At 27.4% G+C, this 19,706-nt stretch overlaps 1 protein-coding gene across 1 annotated transcript; it reads left to right on the top strand.

Moving 5' to 3' along the window:
- Window positions 1–2,593: 2,593 nt before the first annotated feature.
- Window positions 2,594–13,666, top strand: LOC147812045 (RNA exonuclease 1 homolog). Its single transcript, XM_087161726.1, has 3 exons — window positions 2,594–2,717; window positions 8,201–8,265; window positions 12,074–13,666. The coding sequence occupies exons 2-3, from the start codon at window positions 8,247–8,249 to the stop codon at window positions 13,216–13,218; spliced, it is 1,164 nt and encodes a 387-aa protein (XP_087017852.1). The 5' UTR covers window positions 2,594–2,717; window positions 8,201–8,246; the 3' UTR covers window positions 13,219–13,666.
- Window positions 13,667–19,706: the final 6,040 nt, after the last annotated feature.

The following is a 19,706-nucleotide window of genomic DNA, read 5'->3' as shown; positions in this document are numbered from 1 at the left end:
AAAAGGTCCATAATTAAATTTAAGCAAAAGATCTATAACTTAACACAAAACAATTTTCTTTTTCATTCATTTTATAAAATCTTAAATAGAATATTCTTTAGAAATCTTTTTTTATTTTCTTTCTGTAGTCAAAACTCTTAGACTCCTGGTGGCTGAGTGGTAGTGCGATCTCGTGCCAGAGGTCCTTGGTTCGATCCTCGGGCCTGGCAGAGTGACCCAGCTAAATCGGCCCAAGATTCCCCCCCCCCCCCCAATCGAACAAAAGGCATTATAAGGAGGGTTTGAAAAAAACACCTGTTACTAATGATGGTCACGTTTATGATCAGTTAAAGAGGCTATAGGGTTATCTTTTTAAGTGTATGTTCTTGCGCGTTTATGAATAAGCCGTGAATATTTTAGCCTTTCCGTAGAGTAAGGAAAAAGAGGTTAAAACAATATTTTCTCATGTTTGCAAATAGTAGAATAATAATATAAAAAACAATGCGTACAATTTTCTTTAATTGTTTTTTAGCAATGTATTTATTTCAATTGGTCTTTCAAAGGTCATTGCTACGAAATTTTGCTAAGTTGTAAAAAAAAATCACGATTTTAATACAATCATTACACAATATTCATAAAAAAATAGTAAATTATAAATAATTAGTAACTTAACATTCATAACAATACATAAATTTAATTAAATAACTACAAACTAAAATTATCGATCAAATTAAGTTATCGCACTACTAAGTTTTGTTTAATCGAAACTCTTAATCTTCTGGACGTTTTCCACTTTCTTCCAATCCGAATATGAAAATAATCCAGCTGTAATTTCTTTTGTTACTTTTTTTTTTTTTGCATTTTAAATGAATTTTGAAAATAAAAAGATTTTAATGGCGTACCTAAGTATTGCTCAAACCCCCCTTTCCTCTTGTAAGCAAAAATAAGCAATTCTCAACCTCCCTCGCCGTTTTAGGTGCTTACGAAATATTTGAACAGCCCCGAAACAATACTTTTATTATTTTGTTCAACCAGGACGTTCTGCTCTATTTGATACCAACACCCACAATTACATTTTTGCTTCTTGAAGAAAAGCAGATTTACAAATCAGAATTAAAAACAATTCAATTAAAGAATCCCAAAATGTTTTTCCATAAACGAAGATTTGATGCCATAGATTTAGGTTCCGATTCTTAGAATGTAATCCCAGATTACAGGGAACCTTACAGCAAACGTTGTTGACTAATTAATCCCTCTCTTAACAAAATGGAAATATGAGTATGGCAAGCTTGTTTGCATTAAAACTGAATGAAGGCATGAAGGAAAACTTTATTAACAAAATAATTCGTTTTTTAGTTTTTACTTCATTTTATCTTCTTTTTTTTTTTGTCTTCATTTTCATTTTAGCTCTGTCCTGACTGTATGTGTTGAAAACTTATGCTACTATTGTTACAATCATTCCTTATTAATTGATAGAATTGTTACAATCATATATGTTACAATTGTAACTAATTATTTTATAATAATTATTTTAGTTGCATATGTTGATATAGACAGAATTTTAGAAAAAATTCATTATCAAAGTAAACATAACTTATTAAAAACCAATAGCTTGTTCTTCGTTTAATGATTGTAAAATGGTTAATCATTGTGAGCATTATAAAATGTTACAAAATAAAGTAATACCACGCGATTACATTTTAGCAAAAAAAAACATTACTTTTAGTTTTAAGTCTTTAGTTGAGAACAAGATTATTACTTTGAAAAAGCAATTATACTTGTTGTTTTCTATTTTAATAAAAATTAAACAAAAAAGGGTAATAAATTGGTTATTTGAAGATAATTTCAACAAGTGCATATTAAATATCTCTATAATCGAAATAGAAGGTAAAAAGTTAAATAATTTACTGGTAAATACCGGAATTACTATGTTTATTTTATGTTGATAACATGCAAAATTTCCGTACTTCTTTTGTTAACAAGGCAAATCAGTTTTAGACCATGGTTTTTTAAACTTTTTAGATTTTTTAATATATGTAGTATAATATATATAGCTAATACATATAATGCACAATACGTTTTTATACTCTCTTTCTTGCTATGTTAATCATGCTAACATATTCATTGATGATCAGAAAATTTTAATGTAACCATCCAGAATAAGTACATAAAATAATATGTCAAATGTAAGAATATATTAAAAATTATATTTGTAGGATTTAAAAAAAAAAAAAATTGGATACCAATTTAAAAATGCAACTTTTTCACTCTGTTTTTGACACTGACTTAAACACGCACCTGGCAAATCAAAAACAATTACTATGCCTGACAAATTTCAGGCATAATTATTTATAAAAAAAGATGATTTAACATATTTAAGATGAAAAATTGATGTAACGATGCTATTTTTTTGGGGGGGGGGATATAAGTTAACATTCTAGACCACACGGGTTGGGGATGTTCTTGAATGGAAAATTCTTCTTATCAGTATAACTTGCTTCCAATGACTAAGTTCTTGTGTAGCTAATAATAATGGTTATTCCCCCCCCCACCTATTGTCAATTCTTAACCAATGGTAATTGATTCCCTGGAGTTCTTTTTAAAGATTCACTTCTCTTAAGGTCTTTCAGTTATTTAACTGTGAAGTTTTCTAAGTGTTGTGTCCTCATTTGGATTAGTTTTTACGTACATTTTAATTAAAGAAGTCATTATAAGAAGATATTTTATTTTAGATTGGGGTGAGTTATTCTTTTCCTAATGTTCGTATTTAAATTTTATCTAATTAAGTGTTCTCGCGTTACTATTTTATTGTTTGTTTGTTTATTCAAAATTTTCCACGTGTTTTCCTGTTTTACCCAGAGCTCTTTTCTTTTTTCTTAATCTAAGTTGATTTGTATTTACTCTTCTTATGAAACCAATTAATTTTATGTAATGTAAGGTGAGATAGTCTTACAGATTTACGCTCTAACTACTTTAAAAGTCCATAATTTATTCTATAATCACTTATTACATTTTGAAGTAATACTTTATTCGTTCAAAGTATAAATTTGATAATCATAAATAATATATCTTGCTTATTAAATTAGTTATTTTAACTTATGAATTCTATTCTTCTGTTAGGTTAATTAGACACCATGTTCCGCCACAATATCCCTTAATTTTTTATTTATAGCTATTGTATGATCTTTTTATTTTCTTCTAAGGCAATGTTTATTTCATGAGAATCTCTGGTTATCCTATGAGTTCTATTTTTCTGTATGGTTAATTAGTCACCATGTTGAACCACTATTTCCCTAAATTTTTATTTATAGCTATTATATGATCTTTTTATTATTTTTTTTAAAGTCATGTTTATTTCATGAGAACCTCTGGTTATCCTATGAATTATATTTTTCTGCTAGGTTAATTGGTCAACATGCTCCACCACTAGTTCTCTAAATTTTTTATTTATAGCTATTATATGATCTTTTTATTTTCTTCTAAAGCCATGTTTACTTCATGAGAACTTCTGGTTATATTTTCTTTTCATTATAAAACTATTTATACGTTAAACTTGTGAAAATTATTAGCTCATAGGAAAATAGGGGATTAGAATAATTAATATCCAGTTAGTTTTAGATGTGTTAGTTACCTAGTGTAATATAAACACGTTAATAATAATTTCTATAGAAGCATAAAAGAAGAAAATTTACGTTTACACAATTTAAATGAAATTTCGAATAAATTGTTCAGATGTATTTTGACATTAGTAATCAGGATTATAATTTACTTATTTTTTCTAAGTGCTTCGACAGTTTGTTTAAAAAATTATCTGATATTAGTGCTTAGAGTAGTGAATTGAAAGAATAAATTCTGTCACAGTCGTTAAACTGAATTTATTTGCCTTTTTAGCAAATCTATTTCATCATTGGTATGCATATGAATTAAACCTTTCTCTTCAGAAATTTCATGAGTCTATAAAACGTCACACAGCGTTCAAGTGTCACAAAATGCGGATACATTTAATATACATATATTAAATTTTAATTTGTTTACCAACATTTTTTTTTCATCTCCTTAAAAAATATTTTCCTTGTTTTCTTTGTATTTTAACTTATTTTATAGGTTCTATGTACGTGTACTTCACGCGTACTAAATGAAACTTCTTATTACTTTTCTTTATAATCCTTGTTAATCTCCTTTTTTTACTTTTTTGTATTGTGTTACCCGAAATTTTTCCGTCCTATGAAGCGTGTGGTGATAGAAGATGTAAAATTTACCCTAATATTGACAAAAAACATATAATTCATAATAACGGTAGCTCCAGATTTGTTTGTAAAATTAAAAATGTTATTTATATGTTGACCTGTGGTTTTTGTAATATGAAATGTGTTGGACAAACCAGTCAGTATCTTAATATTTGAATTAATTGACACCGTTTAGATATAGACAGTAATAAAATTATCAATAACCTGGAATTGAATCATTTTAGAGAACATAATTTTAACATAGTCAAAATTATTATTTTAGAAATAGTGGAATAATTTGATTTAAGACTGCAAAACGAAAATTTTTACATGCTTTTATACAAAACAATTATGCTGTATGGAGTAAATGATAGCCTCCAACATGCACAGATTAACTTTAATAACTCCTCAACTTAATAACTTTTTCCCCACTAAGAATAAGCGTACAAATCGAGGTAAACAGGGCATCAGGAAGTAATAAAAACTCTTTTAATCGTGACAAATTAAATCGAATATGGAAAAAGATTTTTATAAACATTCTAATATTAAACCAATAAAAGATTTTGCTTTCTCCCTTAAGAATAATGATGTATATCGGCTTCAAAATCTTATTATTATCCTTTCTTTTATTGATTTACACTTCAAAATTTTCTGTTTCAATTTTGTGAAAGCTAAAATGAGTAAATTATATTTTGTTATTGACTTTCAAATCGTTATTTTCGATTAAATTTCATGATATTTTTGGAAATTTAAGAGATATGTTTCCATTAAAAGATTTTCACTTAATTCAAAAGCTGTAAATATAATAAATCTATTGATATAACTATTTTTAATTATAATGATATTTGCAAAAATTTAGGGAAAATTAATCTACCCGATTATGGTTGTCACTGTGAGGAGCAAAAAATTTTTTGAACTTGTTGATAAACATCTTGAACATATTATTACTGGTAATTTAATTATTATAGAAAACTTACAACTAAATTTAATTACAACTTAAAACTTGGGAAATTAGCACAAAATTTAAACCCATTTACCCATATTATAAATTAATGAAATTCTTAAATACTTTTTCAATATTTTTTTAAAGACATCAAAATAGATTCTCTTTACCTTTATGTTAACAGAATAATGAGCTGTTTATTATTACTTTAAAAACTTTGTTTTCAATAATAAGGAAAATTTAAATAACAATAATAATTCAGCAAATTTTTCTACAATTGATCGATCAATTAATTAACTACAAAAAAAAAATCTGTAATTACCCCCATAGACAAAGCTAACAATAATTATATAAAATTCTGTAAAAATTCTGCGTTGAACTTTTAAATAAGGAGTTAAAAAATAATCAAAATTTTAAGCTTACAAATTAAAAGAATAATATTATCATTAAAAAATTTTTTGCTTTACATAAGAGGTTAAAAATTAAAATTAGCATTATTACTGATAATTAACATATTATTACTGATAATTTAAATATTATAGGAAACTTAAAACTTGGGGAATTAATGATAAAAGGTACAAAATTTAGACCCATTTACCATATATAAATTAATAAAATTCTAAAATACTTTTTTAATGATCACACTAATTTTTGTTTAACGATATCAAAATAGATTCTCTTTACCTTTAGATATGTAAACAGAATGTAAATGGGTTAATTATTATTACTTTAAAAACTTTGTTTTCAATAATAAGGGAAATTCAATAACAGTAACGATTCAACAAATTTTTCTAGTATTGATCAATCAATTAAGCAACTACTTAAAAAAATGTGTAATTACCCCCATAGACAAAGCTAACAATAATTTTGCACAATGGAATAATTATGAACAATAATTATGTACAATAGAATTATGTTACAGTGGGAAAGATATTTTTATTAAAATTGATGGAATAACGCAAAGTTCTAATTCTTCATCTCTCTTAGCTAATTTATTTTTGCACTATTATGAAAAAAATTACACTCTTAATATTAAATTTGTTTTTAGGTTATTTGATGATCTAATTATCTTTAATTTTCGAGATTATACAGTTATGTTTAATAATGTTTACCCGAAGAATTAATTAATCTTGCTTCGTAATCATAATGATAATATTAATTTAATTTTTTTGGATTTGGATATTAAAAAAAGAAGAAATTATCTTCTTTTTTTTATGTTATAAAAAATTATTTTAATTTTAAAATAAATAGGCTCATTACTCGGAATTCTTATGTTTCTAAAACCATCTATTTAATTGTCATTTTTAATCAAATGAATAGAATTATAAGAATATGTAGTAATGTTTAAAAATCATGTTTCTCTTTCTCCCTTTATTAAATAAATGCTAATTTGCTGAAGATCATTAAATTTGTATAAATAAATATCAACCTTATTAATTATAAACTTATTTAAAAGATCCAGTATAATATTATTACCTTGCTCACATCCATTTTCTTGTTATTTATTATATAGTTTTAAAAATATTCAATGAAATTAAACAAAATTTCAAGAGAACTTCAAAATTAATTACGAAATTTTTGCTTTAAAATTTGAGAAAAAAGTCATTCAAAATTGCACAAGATATGAGTAATTAAAGTAATTTCTTTACATTGCGCATCAGCGGGGGAAAAAATTTTTCTTCTTAGTTTTGAAGACAATCGTATTTGGTAATTAATAAAAAAATCCGATATGAATATCTTGAAAATTAAAAAATTTCTAATTAATTTTTGTACTTTTTAAAAGTAGCTCAAAATGACATGGGGTTTCCCACAAGGATCATTTTATGCTAAATAAGATTTATTAAAACTGACACCGGCATTGATAAAAGTCCTCATCATAAAAATATATTTTCTTTCTCCTGTTTTCTTTCTTTATAAAAACATATTTCAGTGTATGAACATTTATTGTAGGGCATTATAACTCGTTATTTATTTATCGTTTATTTATTTATCGTTCGTTTATTTATTTATCGTACTCGTTATTATGATACGAAATAATAATTGGAGAATTGTAGAAAACTGCTCATCACTTTGAGTTTTTTTTTTAAGTACTAATACTGCTTAGAAAATTGCCTGAAATTTTTCAAATTTTTAAGATATTCAAATCGGACTTTCTTTATTTGTTGCGAGATGTGATTCTCTTCAAAATTAAGGGGAAAAAATTTCACTTCTTTCCCAGCACTATTAAAGAACTACTTTAATTGCTCAAATCTTGTGCAATTTTAAACGAATTTTTATTAAAATTTTACAGATATTAATTTGAGGCAATGGTTTTCAAACTAATTTTAAATTGCTTTAAAAATTTTGTTTAATTTTATTAAATATTTTCATAATTAGCACCAACAAAAAAAGTTAGACAAAAGATTATTTTATGCCCATATCTCCATAAATATTTAAGCTAGACTCACGGAATTATTGCATACAATAATCAATATAATTGCTACAAATTACAGATTTATTTCTACATTTTTTTGAAATGGGGTGTTCAAAAACACTATTTTCCTTTTGTAATTTATTGTCGGTTCCTTAAACCTCTTAAAGCATTAAACATCATTGATAAGTATGAGAAATTACATAATCTAAACACTTTGGAGGTCATAAAAAGATTTTTTAAGTAGTTCTTGAGGAATATTGAAAAATTTATTAATATAGAAGTGTTTCCATTATTTTGTCTACTCCCTGTGTGTGTATATATGTATATGGTCAACTCCTTGAATTTAACTCCGGCTAATATAAGCTGCACACATAGACTCAATATTGAGTCTAGGTGTGTTGCAATAGTAATTACATGCATTGTAATCAATTTATTTCAGTAATAATTCATAGATGCATAGTAATAATAATTTAATATTTGTAGTTAATTCGTGTTCGTTCTCTTTTTCTTGTATTAATAATTTCATGTAAATTCCCGATTCTTGATGCATTTTTTACTATTTACTGATGGATGCAATATATTTAAAATTTGCTTTGTATCTTATTCTGTGTTTATTTATTTATTTATTTTTTTTTGCAGAAATTCTGTCCTTGAAATTAAAGTTGATAGAAGTTAGAGCTGAATCATGGCGGAGTATAAAGAAAGTAAGTGTAAATGTTATAATTCTCTTTCACTGTGATAGTTAAATGAATATAAAACTTAAGAATAAAATTTAATTGTCATAGTTTTGCTTATGGTTGAATTCGAGGAATTTGAAATTTCAAAATATCTTTTTTTTTTACTATTATTTTAGGAAATTTCATTTCTCTCAATGTTTGAAATGACAATGTTAAAACGTGTTAAAACGACAATGTTAATGAACGACACTGCCACCGCTGTTACAATTTCGCTGCTGTAAATGTTTTTTATTTTTATTTTCCTACTGTTGCTGCGCAAAAATACTGCGTGGGGCCCCCACTCTAAATCTCACATAAGTGCTTGAAATTCAACATTCTAAATGAACCATTTTCATTTATGAAATTGCGGGAGATTTTTTTTTCTCAAAATTTCAATTTGTTTAAAAATTATTACGTTTTGCTTTGCCCTTTTGGCTTTAAATAATGATCTTGACGCTTTTTATTGTTTAATTAATGAATTTTACTTTAATTATATAAAGGCTTCGTTGATTAGGTGGGGGAAAAATTGAGAACTGTTTGAACTTCAGCGATTTTTTTTCCTCAAAAATTTTATATAATAATAAAATTATGTAGAATGCTATTCCTAAGAACAGAAAATTTATACTTGTTTGTTTTTAGAATTTCTAAACTTGACAGTATACTAAAAAGTTAACTTCTCTTTCATCTTTTGATTTCATGATTAGTTTTCATGTACTAAATCCTTAATCTTTAGAGTTCAAGGATATAATCTCAAAAAGCTAATTAATATATGCAGACGATATTTTAAACTGTGACATCAGACGCAATTGGGTATACTATAGCCAACGTCACAGGTTGTGTTATTCCTACTAAATTTAACCCATGAACGGCATTTTCTGCGAGCCTAACTTCAAGCCACAAATAAACAAACGAAGTGTTTGATCGTTTAAATAGCTGCTCGCCAGATTTTATTGCATTATAAAGAAAAGTAATTGATATTCGATTTTTGATTAATAATTGATTTATGTGGATAGTGGCATTTATGTGGATAGTGGCATAGAATTTAGCATTGCGTCATGGTAAATGTTATTCCTACTAAGTGGAAGTAGTTGTGTTTTTATTATATTAGACCCAATAACGAACTTTTTATGGAATATATTTTTCCCCCGACAGATTAGGAATCTTGACTTTCGAAGCCGGTATCTGGAAAAAATAGTTTCAATAGTGGCTAAAAGTTTGGGCTCCTTGATATCGAACTTAATGTTGGCGTATTTCGCTATATTTTCGTATCCAATGAAGAATATCATACATTTTTCGCAATCAGCTATAAATCTTTTTTTTTTATTCAAAAATAATTATCTTCAAAAATTATTTTTTATAATTATTTGATATTTTTTATTATTTAAGTTATTCAATGCAATTTTAAATGAGTAAATCCAAAAATTGAAGGGAATCAGTCGAATAGTTGTTGAAAAATGAAAAGTTGAATTCTTTGAGTTACGCAAAAAGAAAATAGCACAATTAAGAGGCTTACTTTTCAACTACACTACTTCAACTAAAGGGACCGTATTTTCCGGATTGAGGAACCTCCATATTTTGACCTTTCTCCATATGACTACCTTCCTCCATATTTTGAAGGTCAATATTCAAAATCCGCTTAAGGAAAATGGTATATTTTTGCAGAGAATATCCATTTTTGTCCTAGAATTACAAAAGTTGATTCCTAGTACGTGAAAATACAATCTTTAGATTTAAAGTCATTATAAGTTTTTCCCCCTTTGATTTTTTTTTCACAGTGTAAATTCAGTGTTGTTTATGCTGACGGAAACTGATTTGGTTGATAAGGAAAGCTTCGAACGTAAGTTACGTGAAAAGGTGCACAATTTTCGAGATTCTAAAAACCATCATGCATGTAATAGCTACTATATTTCTAAGATGCACTACATATAAACTACTTTTCTGAAAATTTGTAAAAATAATATTAAAGGGCCAAACTTTTTAACGTTCTCCTGCCTAAGCGATTGAGACCATATTTACCAGATTGCGGTTAACAAAAATCCAATCCGCCGAGAGAAAAAAAAAAGGCATTTTTATTCAGAGAAAGAACGCGTCTGACTGCGTAATTTAAATTATCGTCTACACTAATTAAATAACATATTTAAAGCGAGACTCTCAAAACATTAAGACTGAGTCTCTGATGTGAAATCACAGGTATTCAACGTTTTCCGGTTTTTATTTTTATTTATTAATTAATTTTGTGCCCTTTATGTAGCATTTTTAAATTGATGAACTAATGGGATGGAATACGATTTCCTCGGTTTATATAATGGCGTTTACTGAAAAGATTTTTCCTATTATTATAATTTTCATGATATCAATAGTAACTTCTTTTAATAATAATGACTTCTTACAATAAAATTTAAACAGCAATCCCTAGCAATTTCCTATAAAACCGTGATTGGTCTCAGACAAAACAGAGTAAGAAGTGCATAAGATGCGATACATTATTTTCTAGATAGCAATGTCAGAAGAGCAAAAAGGTAGAATTCTTTTAGTATATACCTATAAAAACAATACGCAGAAAACTCAATCGTAATAACTGTTGATTTAATGATCAAATTTTCATGTACTGTGATTCAAACTTAATGGTTTAGTTGGGTAATTTAAAAATGTTAAATTATTTATGCAAACAATATTTTAAGCTACAGCAATTAAGTTACGAAAACGGCAGGTACAAAATCGTACACTTTCCTTGAATGAACATACCTTTCCTTCGGCGGATTTGGATTTTATTTTTTGCGTTTTTCACCATAGAGGCCTTTTAAAGCGAATTGTAATCTTTTGCAAGCAAATATAAAATTCGTTTATACAAAGATAATTCCATGTAAAAAATAATTTTTATTAATTATATATAAATTTGAATTTTAAGGACTTAAAAATTCTTACACCGCTTTAAAGAAAGTTATTTAATATATTATAAAACAAAATTTGTATAAAATTGGTCAAATAATTCTTGATAAATTGAATTTTAAATGTGAAAAATTCGATTTCTCAGGTTCGACTTCATTCATTCTTCTCCATTATACAGAAAGATGGACTCTCCCTCATACTGTCTAGAGGCTATTAATTATCAAAAAAATGCTAAAAACCCTGTCACTGCCATTTGTTAGAGAATTGATGTTTTTAGCCGAAATTTTCCAGCAAAAAAATTTTTTTAATTTATGGCGTAAAATTTTCTGAGTGGTGGGTATTGTACAACAGGTTGCTTGTGATCAATGACATATTTATTCTTTTACTTAAGTGCAATCCACAAGAAAACTTTGGGGTGGGGGCTATCCTCAGTAGGGTGTTGTATACCAAAAAAGGTAGTTTCAGTCTGGGACAGAATTGAGGGCTACCATCATCGAACTCGGCATAATATTGATGCATTGTATCCACGGGTATTGCTCAATATCCAGACCCTGATGGCAGAATTTTTTTTATATCTTTGTTTCCGATCCAGGTAGAGTAAGGACTGAATGCTCCTTGTATATATGTAAAAGAATATCCACTTTCTTAGTAAACATATTGGTTTCACGTTGGTTTCCTTTACGTTAAACTATAGCACGAGAATAATCTGGCTTTATTTAAGTGGGACATATTGTACTGGTGTCAACGCTACTAACATAGTTTTCAATTTTTCTTTTAAACATAATTTAATTTCCTTACCTACAAAGTACTTCTATTTGTTAGATTTTTTTTTCTATTGTACCGAATTATTCTGTTGTTCTGAATAGCCATGATTTATTAATGAAATTTTCATTTTTGAATCTTTTAGGTCGAAGCGTAGCAACATCAACTCTCAAGGAGTTTCGAGACTTGAATCTTCCCAAAGGGAAGGTATATACTAATCTCAGTAAATATCTAATGGACTCGAAGTATTTTGACAAACTCACCCACGAGCTGACTAAGGGAGCCAAGATATCCGAACATGGAACAGTTGTTAGGAAATGCTATAGGTGCCGAAAAAGATTTGAGGTCACACCAGAGGGAAAATACACGGTGAACGAAAAATGTTACTACCATCCAGATAAAGTAATAAAATTTTCTGGCCATCCATCTATCTTCAAGTGCTGTAAAAGACACGCTTCTCTTATTGGATGCAAAGTGTATCCGTTACACATTTGTGGAGATCCACTGCTCAAACCGGAGATCAAAAGAACTGGTGAAAAGCGCCTTGCACACCAGCTTCGTGGAGTCTACGGATTAGATTGCGAGATGGTTTACACTATAAAAGGATTGGAAGTTGCAAAAGTCGGTTTAGTTAATGAAGAAGGCTTCACAATTTACGAGTCCTTCGTACAACCTGAAAATGAAATCCTTGATTATTGCACCAAATTTAGTGGCATAAAGGCCGAAGATTTACTTGGAGTAACAACAACTCTTCGTGATGTGCAAAGTGTCCTAGGTAATCTGCTTCACAGCGAATGCATATTAATCGGACATGGACTTGAAGGAGACCTCCGATGTCTAAGACTGACTCACACAAAAATTGTGGATACGTCTGTTGTTTTTGCAAGGAGTGATGGCTCTAAGCCAAAGCTTAGAGATCTAGCTTACGAAAAACTAAAGCTTGTGGTGCAAAATGATATTGGTGGGCATGATTGCATCGAAGATGCAAGAACTTGCATGGCTTTGATGTTGAATAAAATTAAGGAAGATAAAGCTGCAGAAGCTGTATCACAAAAAAATACTGCAACTAATGAATGTCGAAAGTTCAATATCCCGACTCAAGGCATAGATATGGCATTTCTATCAGCCCAGGGCATTAGCCAGGAAGAGTTACACACCAGAAAATGGCCTTTTTTTGAAACATCACATCAGCCTGAATATCACATAGTTGAACAGAAAGGTAGTTTTAAAAAGGTGTGTTATATTTGCACAAATCTACAATTTGGACATGAGTCTTACTGCTACGCTTAAATTTTTAGTTTTTAATTACGAACGGTATACAGTCATGTTCGTGTGAGTCGAAATAAGGATAATTAAGACTTGAGTGTTACATGTTGGCTTATTAATTCACTGTAAGTAGATTTGAATGAATGGATCACTAATATTAATTTTTTGTTTTAAAATTTAGTTCATTAAATTAGTTATTAAAATTCATTTAAATTAGTTATTAAAAATTTAGGAAAGTGATTCAGTTTTTTATCTGTATATTTTGAATGATTTCTTGAGTTATGAAAGAGAATTGTAATTGTAATGTTCTGAAGTTATATGCTGTTTTAAGTGAATTGCTGTATTTTCTTCTATTGATATCATTTGTAAATATTTGCATATTGCTGTATTTTTAATTTTTAATGTTTTGTGATTGCTACTGTGACCTGAAAAATCTTTCCTTTTTGGTATAATTTTTTCTGTTTTAAGTAAATTGCTGTATTTTTTCTATTAATATCATTTGTAAATATTTGTATATAAAATACATTTTTTCAAAAATATTTTGTGATACTAACTGTAACTGTGATTGATAACTGTAAACTGCAAACTTTTAACTTTTTGGTTCAATTATTCTGTTTTAAGCAAACTGCTGTATTTTTTCTAGTGACATCATTTGTAAATATATCCATATTAAAAACACTTTTTAATTTTTTATATTTTGTCATTATTACTATGAACTGCGATATCTTTACTTTTTTGTATGATTTTTTTATTCAAAAATATCCTTTTTTTAATCTTTTGTTGTAACTGTAGTGTACACTGTGAGCAGGAACTTTTTTGACACTATGACAAGTTCCAGAACGAAACCGTGAATTGAACATGTTTCATGTCTTCTATTTGGTTTAGAAACATGACAAGGTGCTAAAAATTTTAAAAATCTGACAAAATTTTAAAAGTTCACGACAGTTAAAATTTTTTTTAAAGAAACATTTTTTTCTTTTTAAACGAAAACAACAGGTTGACTTGCAACTCGAATGCACATCCAAATGATTTTAGTTTAAGTTATGGAGTAAAAAGTAAGATATTTTTAAAGGGATAAAAAATGTTCACAAAAATCTTTCAGGTATAATTAATTTAATTCAAAGTAAGATTGATCTGTATTTGATTATAATTGGCTAATCAATGATATTAATGTCAAAGTATGGAATTGAGTAATTCTAAATCAAAATGTTTTCAAAAGAATCAAAGCTTCCTCTTTGTATTAAAAGAAAGTTAATGCAACCATCACCGCTGTTTCAGGAAATTTAAGCAGAGCGTTCTTGTCTTATGTCTAAATGTCTTATAACTCAAAAACTATTGCGTGAAACGATAATGGAATTGTGCACTTTCTAGATAAATGTTTAAAGAAAATTCTGATAACAAAATGTTATTGATGAAGTCATTAATTCTTGAGTTCCTTGATGTTGAAGAATAGAATGTTACGCATTATTCAGTTCAGCGAGAACTATTAACACAATTATTTAATTTAATTAATGATATATATATATTATTATTATTATTATTAATTAAATTACGATATCAGTTATAAAGCAGTTAGCAGTTTTACCGAATAAATATATTATTATCAACTTTCAACCTTTCTTTGCTCACAAATACAGAATCTGTGTTACTCACAAAAAATTCCATGAAAATATAACATAACGTTTATTTGATTATTTTTTTCATTACTAAATTCCTTACAATGATATTTATAGAAATTAATTATAAAACTAAAAAATATTACATCATAATTAGCTACGTAATTTTAAACTTTTAAAAAGAACTGAGCTTTTAAGCAAAATTAGTCATTTTTAATTTTTTTAAAGTCTTTTACAAAGGATTCGAAACAGTTCTAAAAATAACAGCTCTCACCAACGCTAACCACTTATCCATATTAATGGGTAATTTTAAATTTACAATTTAATTTCACGGAGTTTTTGTTCCAGAATTGATTTGGTAATAATATCATTTAATCGTTTGCAGTGACTTACAAGGGAAACTAGGGAAGTGTGACTCGTCAATTTTGAAATAAACTAGTAGGATGTATGCCTTATGAAGAATAATTTTAGGGGGCAACATTCGTTTCGGCCCATAGAGGGTCCTATGAGAGATAAAAAATAATTAAGTATGTAGAAAAATCGGTATTTCATTACTCCAATGCAGACTATTAGTTATTGTAATTATCTCATACTCCAATTAATTTTGTGCTACTTTCACGTACTATATAATGCATATTTATTGTCAAAATTGATTTCGAAAACTTTATATATCTGTAGTTTTTCAGAAAAAAAATAAAAAAAGTTGGAATTTTTAAAAAAAAAAATTTGGCATCAAATTTTTAAATTTTTTTTTTTTTTCAAAAAATTTTCCAATATTAAAACTAGTAAACAGTAATAAATTTCATTTATATGACAGTCGAAATATAATACGCATTTTCCCAAATTGATGGAATTTTTTCATATTTAATGTGTATCCAAAAATATGATTTATTAAAAAAAAAAAATTTTTTTTCATATTGTTAGATCTTGCAAAAAAATTTGAAATAATTTATATGATTGCATAAAATTAAATTGCATTTATAAAAATGCTTTCAAATTTGTTTGGCGGGAAATTTGAACTTAAAAAATGTTTAATATTTCAATTCGATTTTTTTCATAAAAGATCAACTGTACTGTATACACAAAATTTGAAGTGATATGTCACTTTAAGTGGAAAATCCGTTGATATCTATGTCCTGTGAATTGTTCAATATTTTGCCAAAACATTGCTATCTTTATAATATTATTTTTATATCTGATATCCTAGCTAATTTTTGAAATATTTAACTTTAAAAGTTGGCATTAGCTAGGATATCAGGTATAAAGATAATTGTATGAATAATATTTCAAAAATAGCAATGTTTTGACAAAATATTGAACAATTCACAGGACAATTTTTTTTAATAATATTTTAATTTCTTGGCAAAAAATTTAAATTTTTTTGAAACGTATTTTTTTTTTCATTTTTTTACCAGTTGTGCAATAAAAAAAATTTAAGAAAAAAAATGTGTCTATTAAAGCGACAAATACTTACAAATTTTGTTTATATAGTACGGTATACCTTTCAAGAAAAAAAAAATCATTGAAAACTGAAATATTTTTAAGTTCAAATTTCCCGCCAAACAAATTTGAAAACATTTTTATAAATGCAATTTAATTTTATGCAATCACATAAATTATTTCAGATTTTTTTGCAAGATCTAACAATATGAAAAAAAATTTTTTTTTTTTTAATAAATCACATTTTTGGATACACATTAAATATGAAATAAATTAAATACACATTAAATTGGGAAAATGCATATTATATTTCGACTCTCATATAAATGAAATTTATTACTGTTTACTAGTTTTAATATTGGAAAATTTTTTGAAAAAAAGAAAATTTAAAAAATTTGATGCCAAATTTTTTTTTTTTAAAAATTCCAATTTTTTTTCTTTTTTTTTCTGAAAAACTACAGATATATAAAATTTTCGAAATCAATTTTGACAATAAATATGCATTATATAGTACGTGAAAGTAGAACAAAATTAATTGGAGTATGAGATAATTACAATAACTAATAGTCTGCATTGAAGTAATGAAATACCGATTTTTCTACATACTAAATTATTTTTTATCTCTCATAGGACCCTCTATGGGCCAAAACGAATGTTGCCCCCTAAAATTATTCTTCATAAGGCATACATCCTACTAGTTTATTTCAAAATTGACGAGTCACACTTCCCTAGTTTCCCTTGTTAGTTAAAATATTAGGATTCGAAACATATGATTTTCTAGAAATCATATGTTTTTATTCTTCTGTTAATAATAATTAAATTATTATTAACTATAAATAAATCTTTGTGATAGAAGGAACAATATATCTTTCGAAGGTTATCTGTCATCATCCTGCAGGATTGAGACTAGTTTCTCCCATTTGTTTCTTCATTTAATTGAGGTTAGCGTACGAGTCAAGGTGTTGAACTAAACAGAATAACTTTTTTCTTGTACAGAAGAGAAAATTTTAATGAAAATCTCAATCTCACTTGCAAATTTTTTATCTTGATTATCATTTTAACTTTTGAAGAGATTAATGGTAGACAGGGTGTGATGAACTGGCTGATAAAAAATGGCCACCAAAAATAATTGTTTTCATAAGTTCATTCAAGGTGATTAAATTTTAAAATTGGAACAACTTGCGATATTTTAATTTTTCTTATTATTACAAATTTATTTGTATATTATTCATAGTTGTCTCAATATTCTTCAATGTTACATACCTATAAGTCTAAACAGCGGTGGGTTGCTCAGGGGATAAAACGTTCACTTCCCAATGAGAGACCCAAGTTTAAATCCCAGCGGTGGCTGGTTGATACGTTTTTTGCTCCCGTCTAGCACCGACTCCAATGGTGACAAAATATCCTCGGTGATAAAGGGTGGGAATCCTCTTGCCGTTGGGCTAACCTTGGGAGGATTTCGTGGTTTAATACTACATGTAACGCCAATGCGGGTTAGCTCCATCAGAAAGTCCTTCTTCTTGGTGCTTGTTTTCTGAATTGGGTTCAAAATTACGAGGTTACGGAATTGAACATTGGTAGTTGTAAACTCAGAGTCCAACGCCGGATATAAAATTAAATTTTAAATACTTATAAGTTTGCAGCAATTTACATTTATTACTTTAATTTGTATCGGACAGTGTTTTAGAAATTTAAAAATGTTTCGTAGTAATAATTTTGAAAATGCACCTAATAGGTTTAAAAAAAATTAAAAAAACGATCGACAAGGGTCTCATAAAAGAAGTTGTAAAATATCTAAGTGTCTTTATCATTTCGAATTTATTACTTTATATTCGAAATGATATAATTTTTTTAATGCTTTATTTACATATGTGTGCGCAAACATTTTAAAGATTCTTGATAAACTATATATATATGTTACTCGGCGTTATTCTAATATGTACTATATATACGGATCATGATACCTACTATAAGTACTGGAAAAATAGGTTTTTTTACAGCTTACTAAATGGGATAAATACCGGAGAAAATTGTTGATTATAGTAAATTTTGACTATCAGGAATTGGTCTCGAGCAATAGAATTAAGCTAAGGAATGCTGAACATTGTTAATTTTTGACTATCAGGAATTGATCTCGCGCAATAGAATTAAGCCAAAGAATACGGAATATTGTTAATTTTTGACTATCAGGAATTGGTCTCGAGCAATAGAATTAAGCCAAAGAATACGGAATATTTTTAATTTTTAACTATCAGGAATTGATCTCGCGCTATAGAATTAAGCCAAAGAATACGGAATATTGTTAATTTTTGACTATCAGGAATTGGTCTCGAGCAATAGAATTAAGCCAAAGAATACTGAACATTGTTAATTTTTGACTATCAGGAATTGGTCCGGAGCAATAGAATTAATCCAAAGAGTACTGAACATTGTTAATCTTCATTTTTGAGAGGACGAACTTCTAAAAACATGCTTTGCTTAATCTAATAACTTAAAGGCATGAAAATGAGCGAGAAATAACAATTAAAAATTTTTTTTAAAGTTAATTAATTGTATCCTCATATTTCTTTTAATTTTAGGCATGATTGCGAAATATTGATCATTACCGATTTATTGAAATTTTATTTCTATTTCATTCCATGCGAAGAACGAACATTCAGCTCGTAATAATAATAAGAAACTGAAAAAGTTGCATAAACACAAAATGATATTTAGTTTCAATGCAATTTAGCTGAAATTCATTACCAAGGTCTCTAATTCTGTCAACTAATTCAAACCAGAAACAAAAATTATATTCTGAAGCTATTTAAGAGTTTTTTTTCGTTTTAAATTATTGATTTGTAAAAAATAAATTTCCTTTAATGTATGGAAGGTTCTGTTTCAGATTTTTCATTTTCTCCCTGCGAAGTTGCGTTTGATGCAAAGCAAGTGATTTTGTTTAGGTTATTGACTACTTGTCGCTAAGTCACTTAACTATTCTTCCATCCAAAAAATACCTAAATAATGTCACTTTTCTGGTTCTTTCATTGAGTATCTTCGGAATTTATAGATTAAGCAAAATATGAATGTTTCACATTTAAATAAGACTAAAATTAGAAAGTCTTCCAAGAAATCTCAATTTCTTTTAGAAATGGCACTTAGCCGGTTCTTCCACTAAAGTCTTCATTTATTACTGAGTTATTGCAAAAATTTCATTTTTTAGAATTTACTTTTTAAGTTTTTTTTCCTTTGAAATTTTATGTTAAAATATCACAAGAAGAAAACTAATACAAATAGTTAATACTTTAAAGTATATTCTACTTTCATTCGTTAATCATGAAATTAAATCAGTATTGGAAGGAGATTTTCTTTTATGACTTGAAGGCAAATCGATCGAAAAAATTATAGAAATTATTTGAAAAAGTGAAGACGATAACGATTCTCTACAAGTTATGCTTTTCGTAACATGTAATTCGA

Source organism: Parasteatoda tepidariorum, chromosome 4 (assembly GCF_982258835.1).
Source record: "Parasteatoda tepidariorum strain Cologne lab strain chromosome 4, Ptep-v5.0, whole genome shotgun sequence".
Taxonomy (NCBI): domain Eukaryota; kingdom Metazoa; phylum Arthropoda; class Arachnida; order Araneae; family Theridiidae; genus Parasteatoda; species Parasteatoda tepidariorum.
The sequence above is the reverse complement of the archived record's forward strand: the minus strand, read 5'-3'. Positions and strand labels throughout refer to the sequence as shown.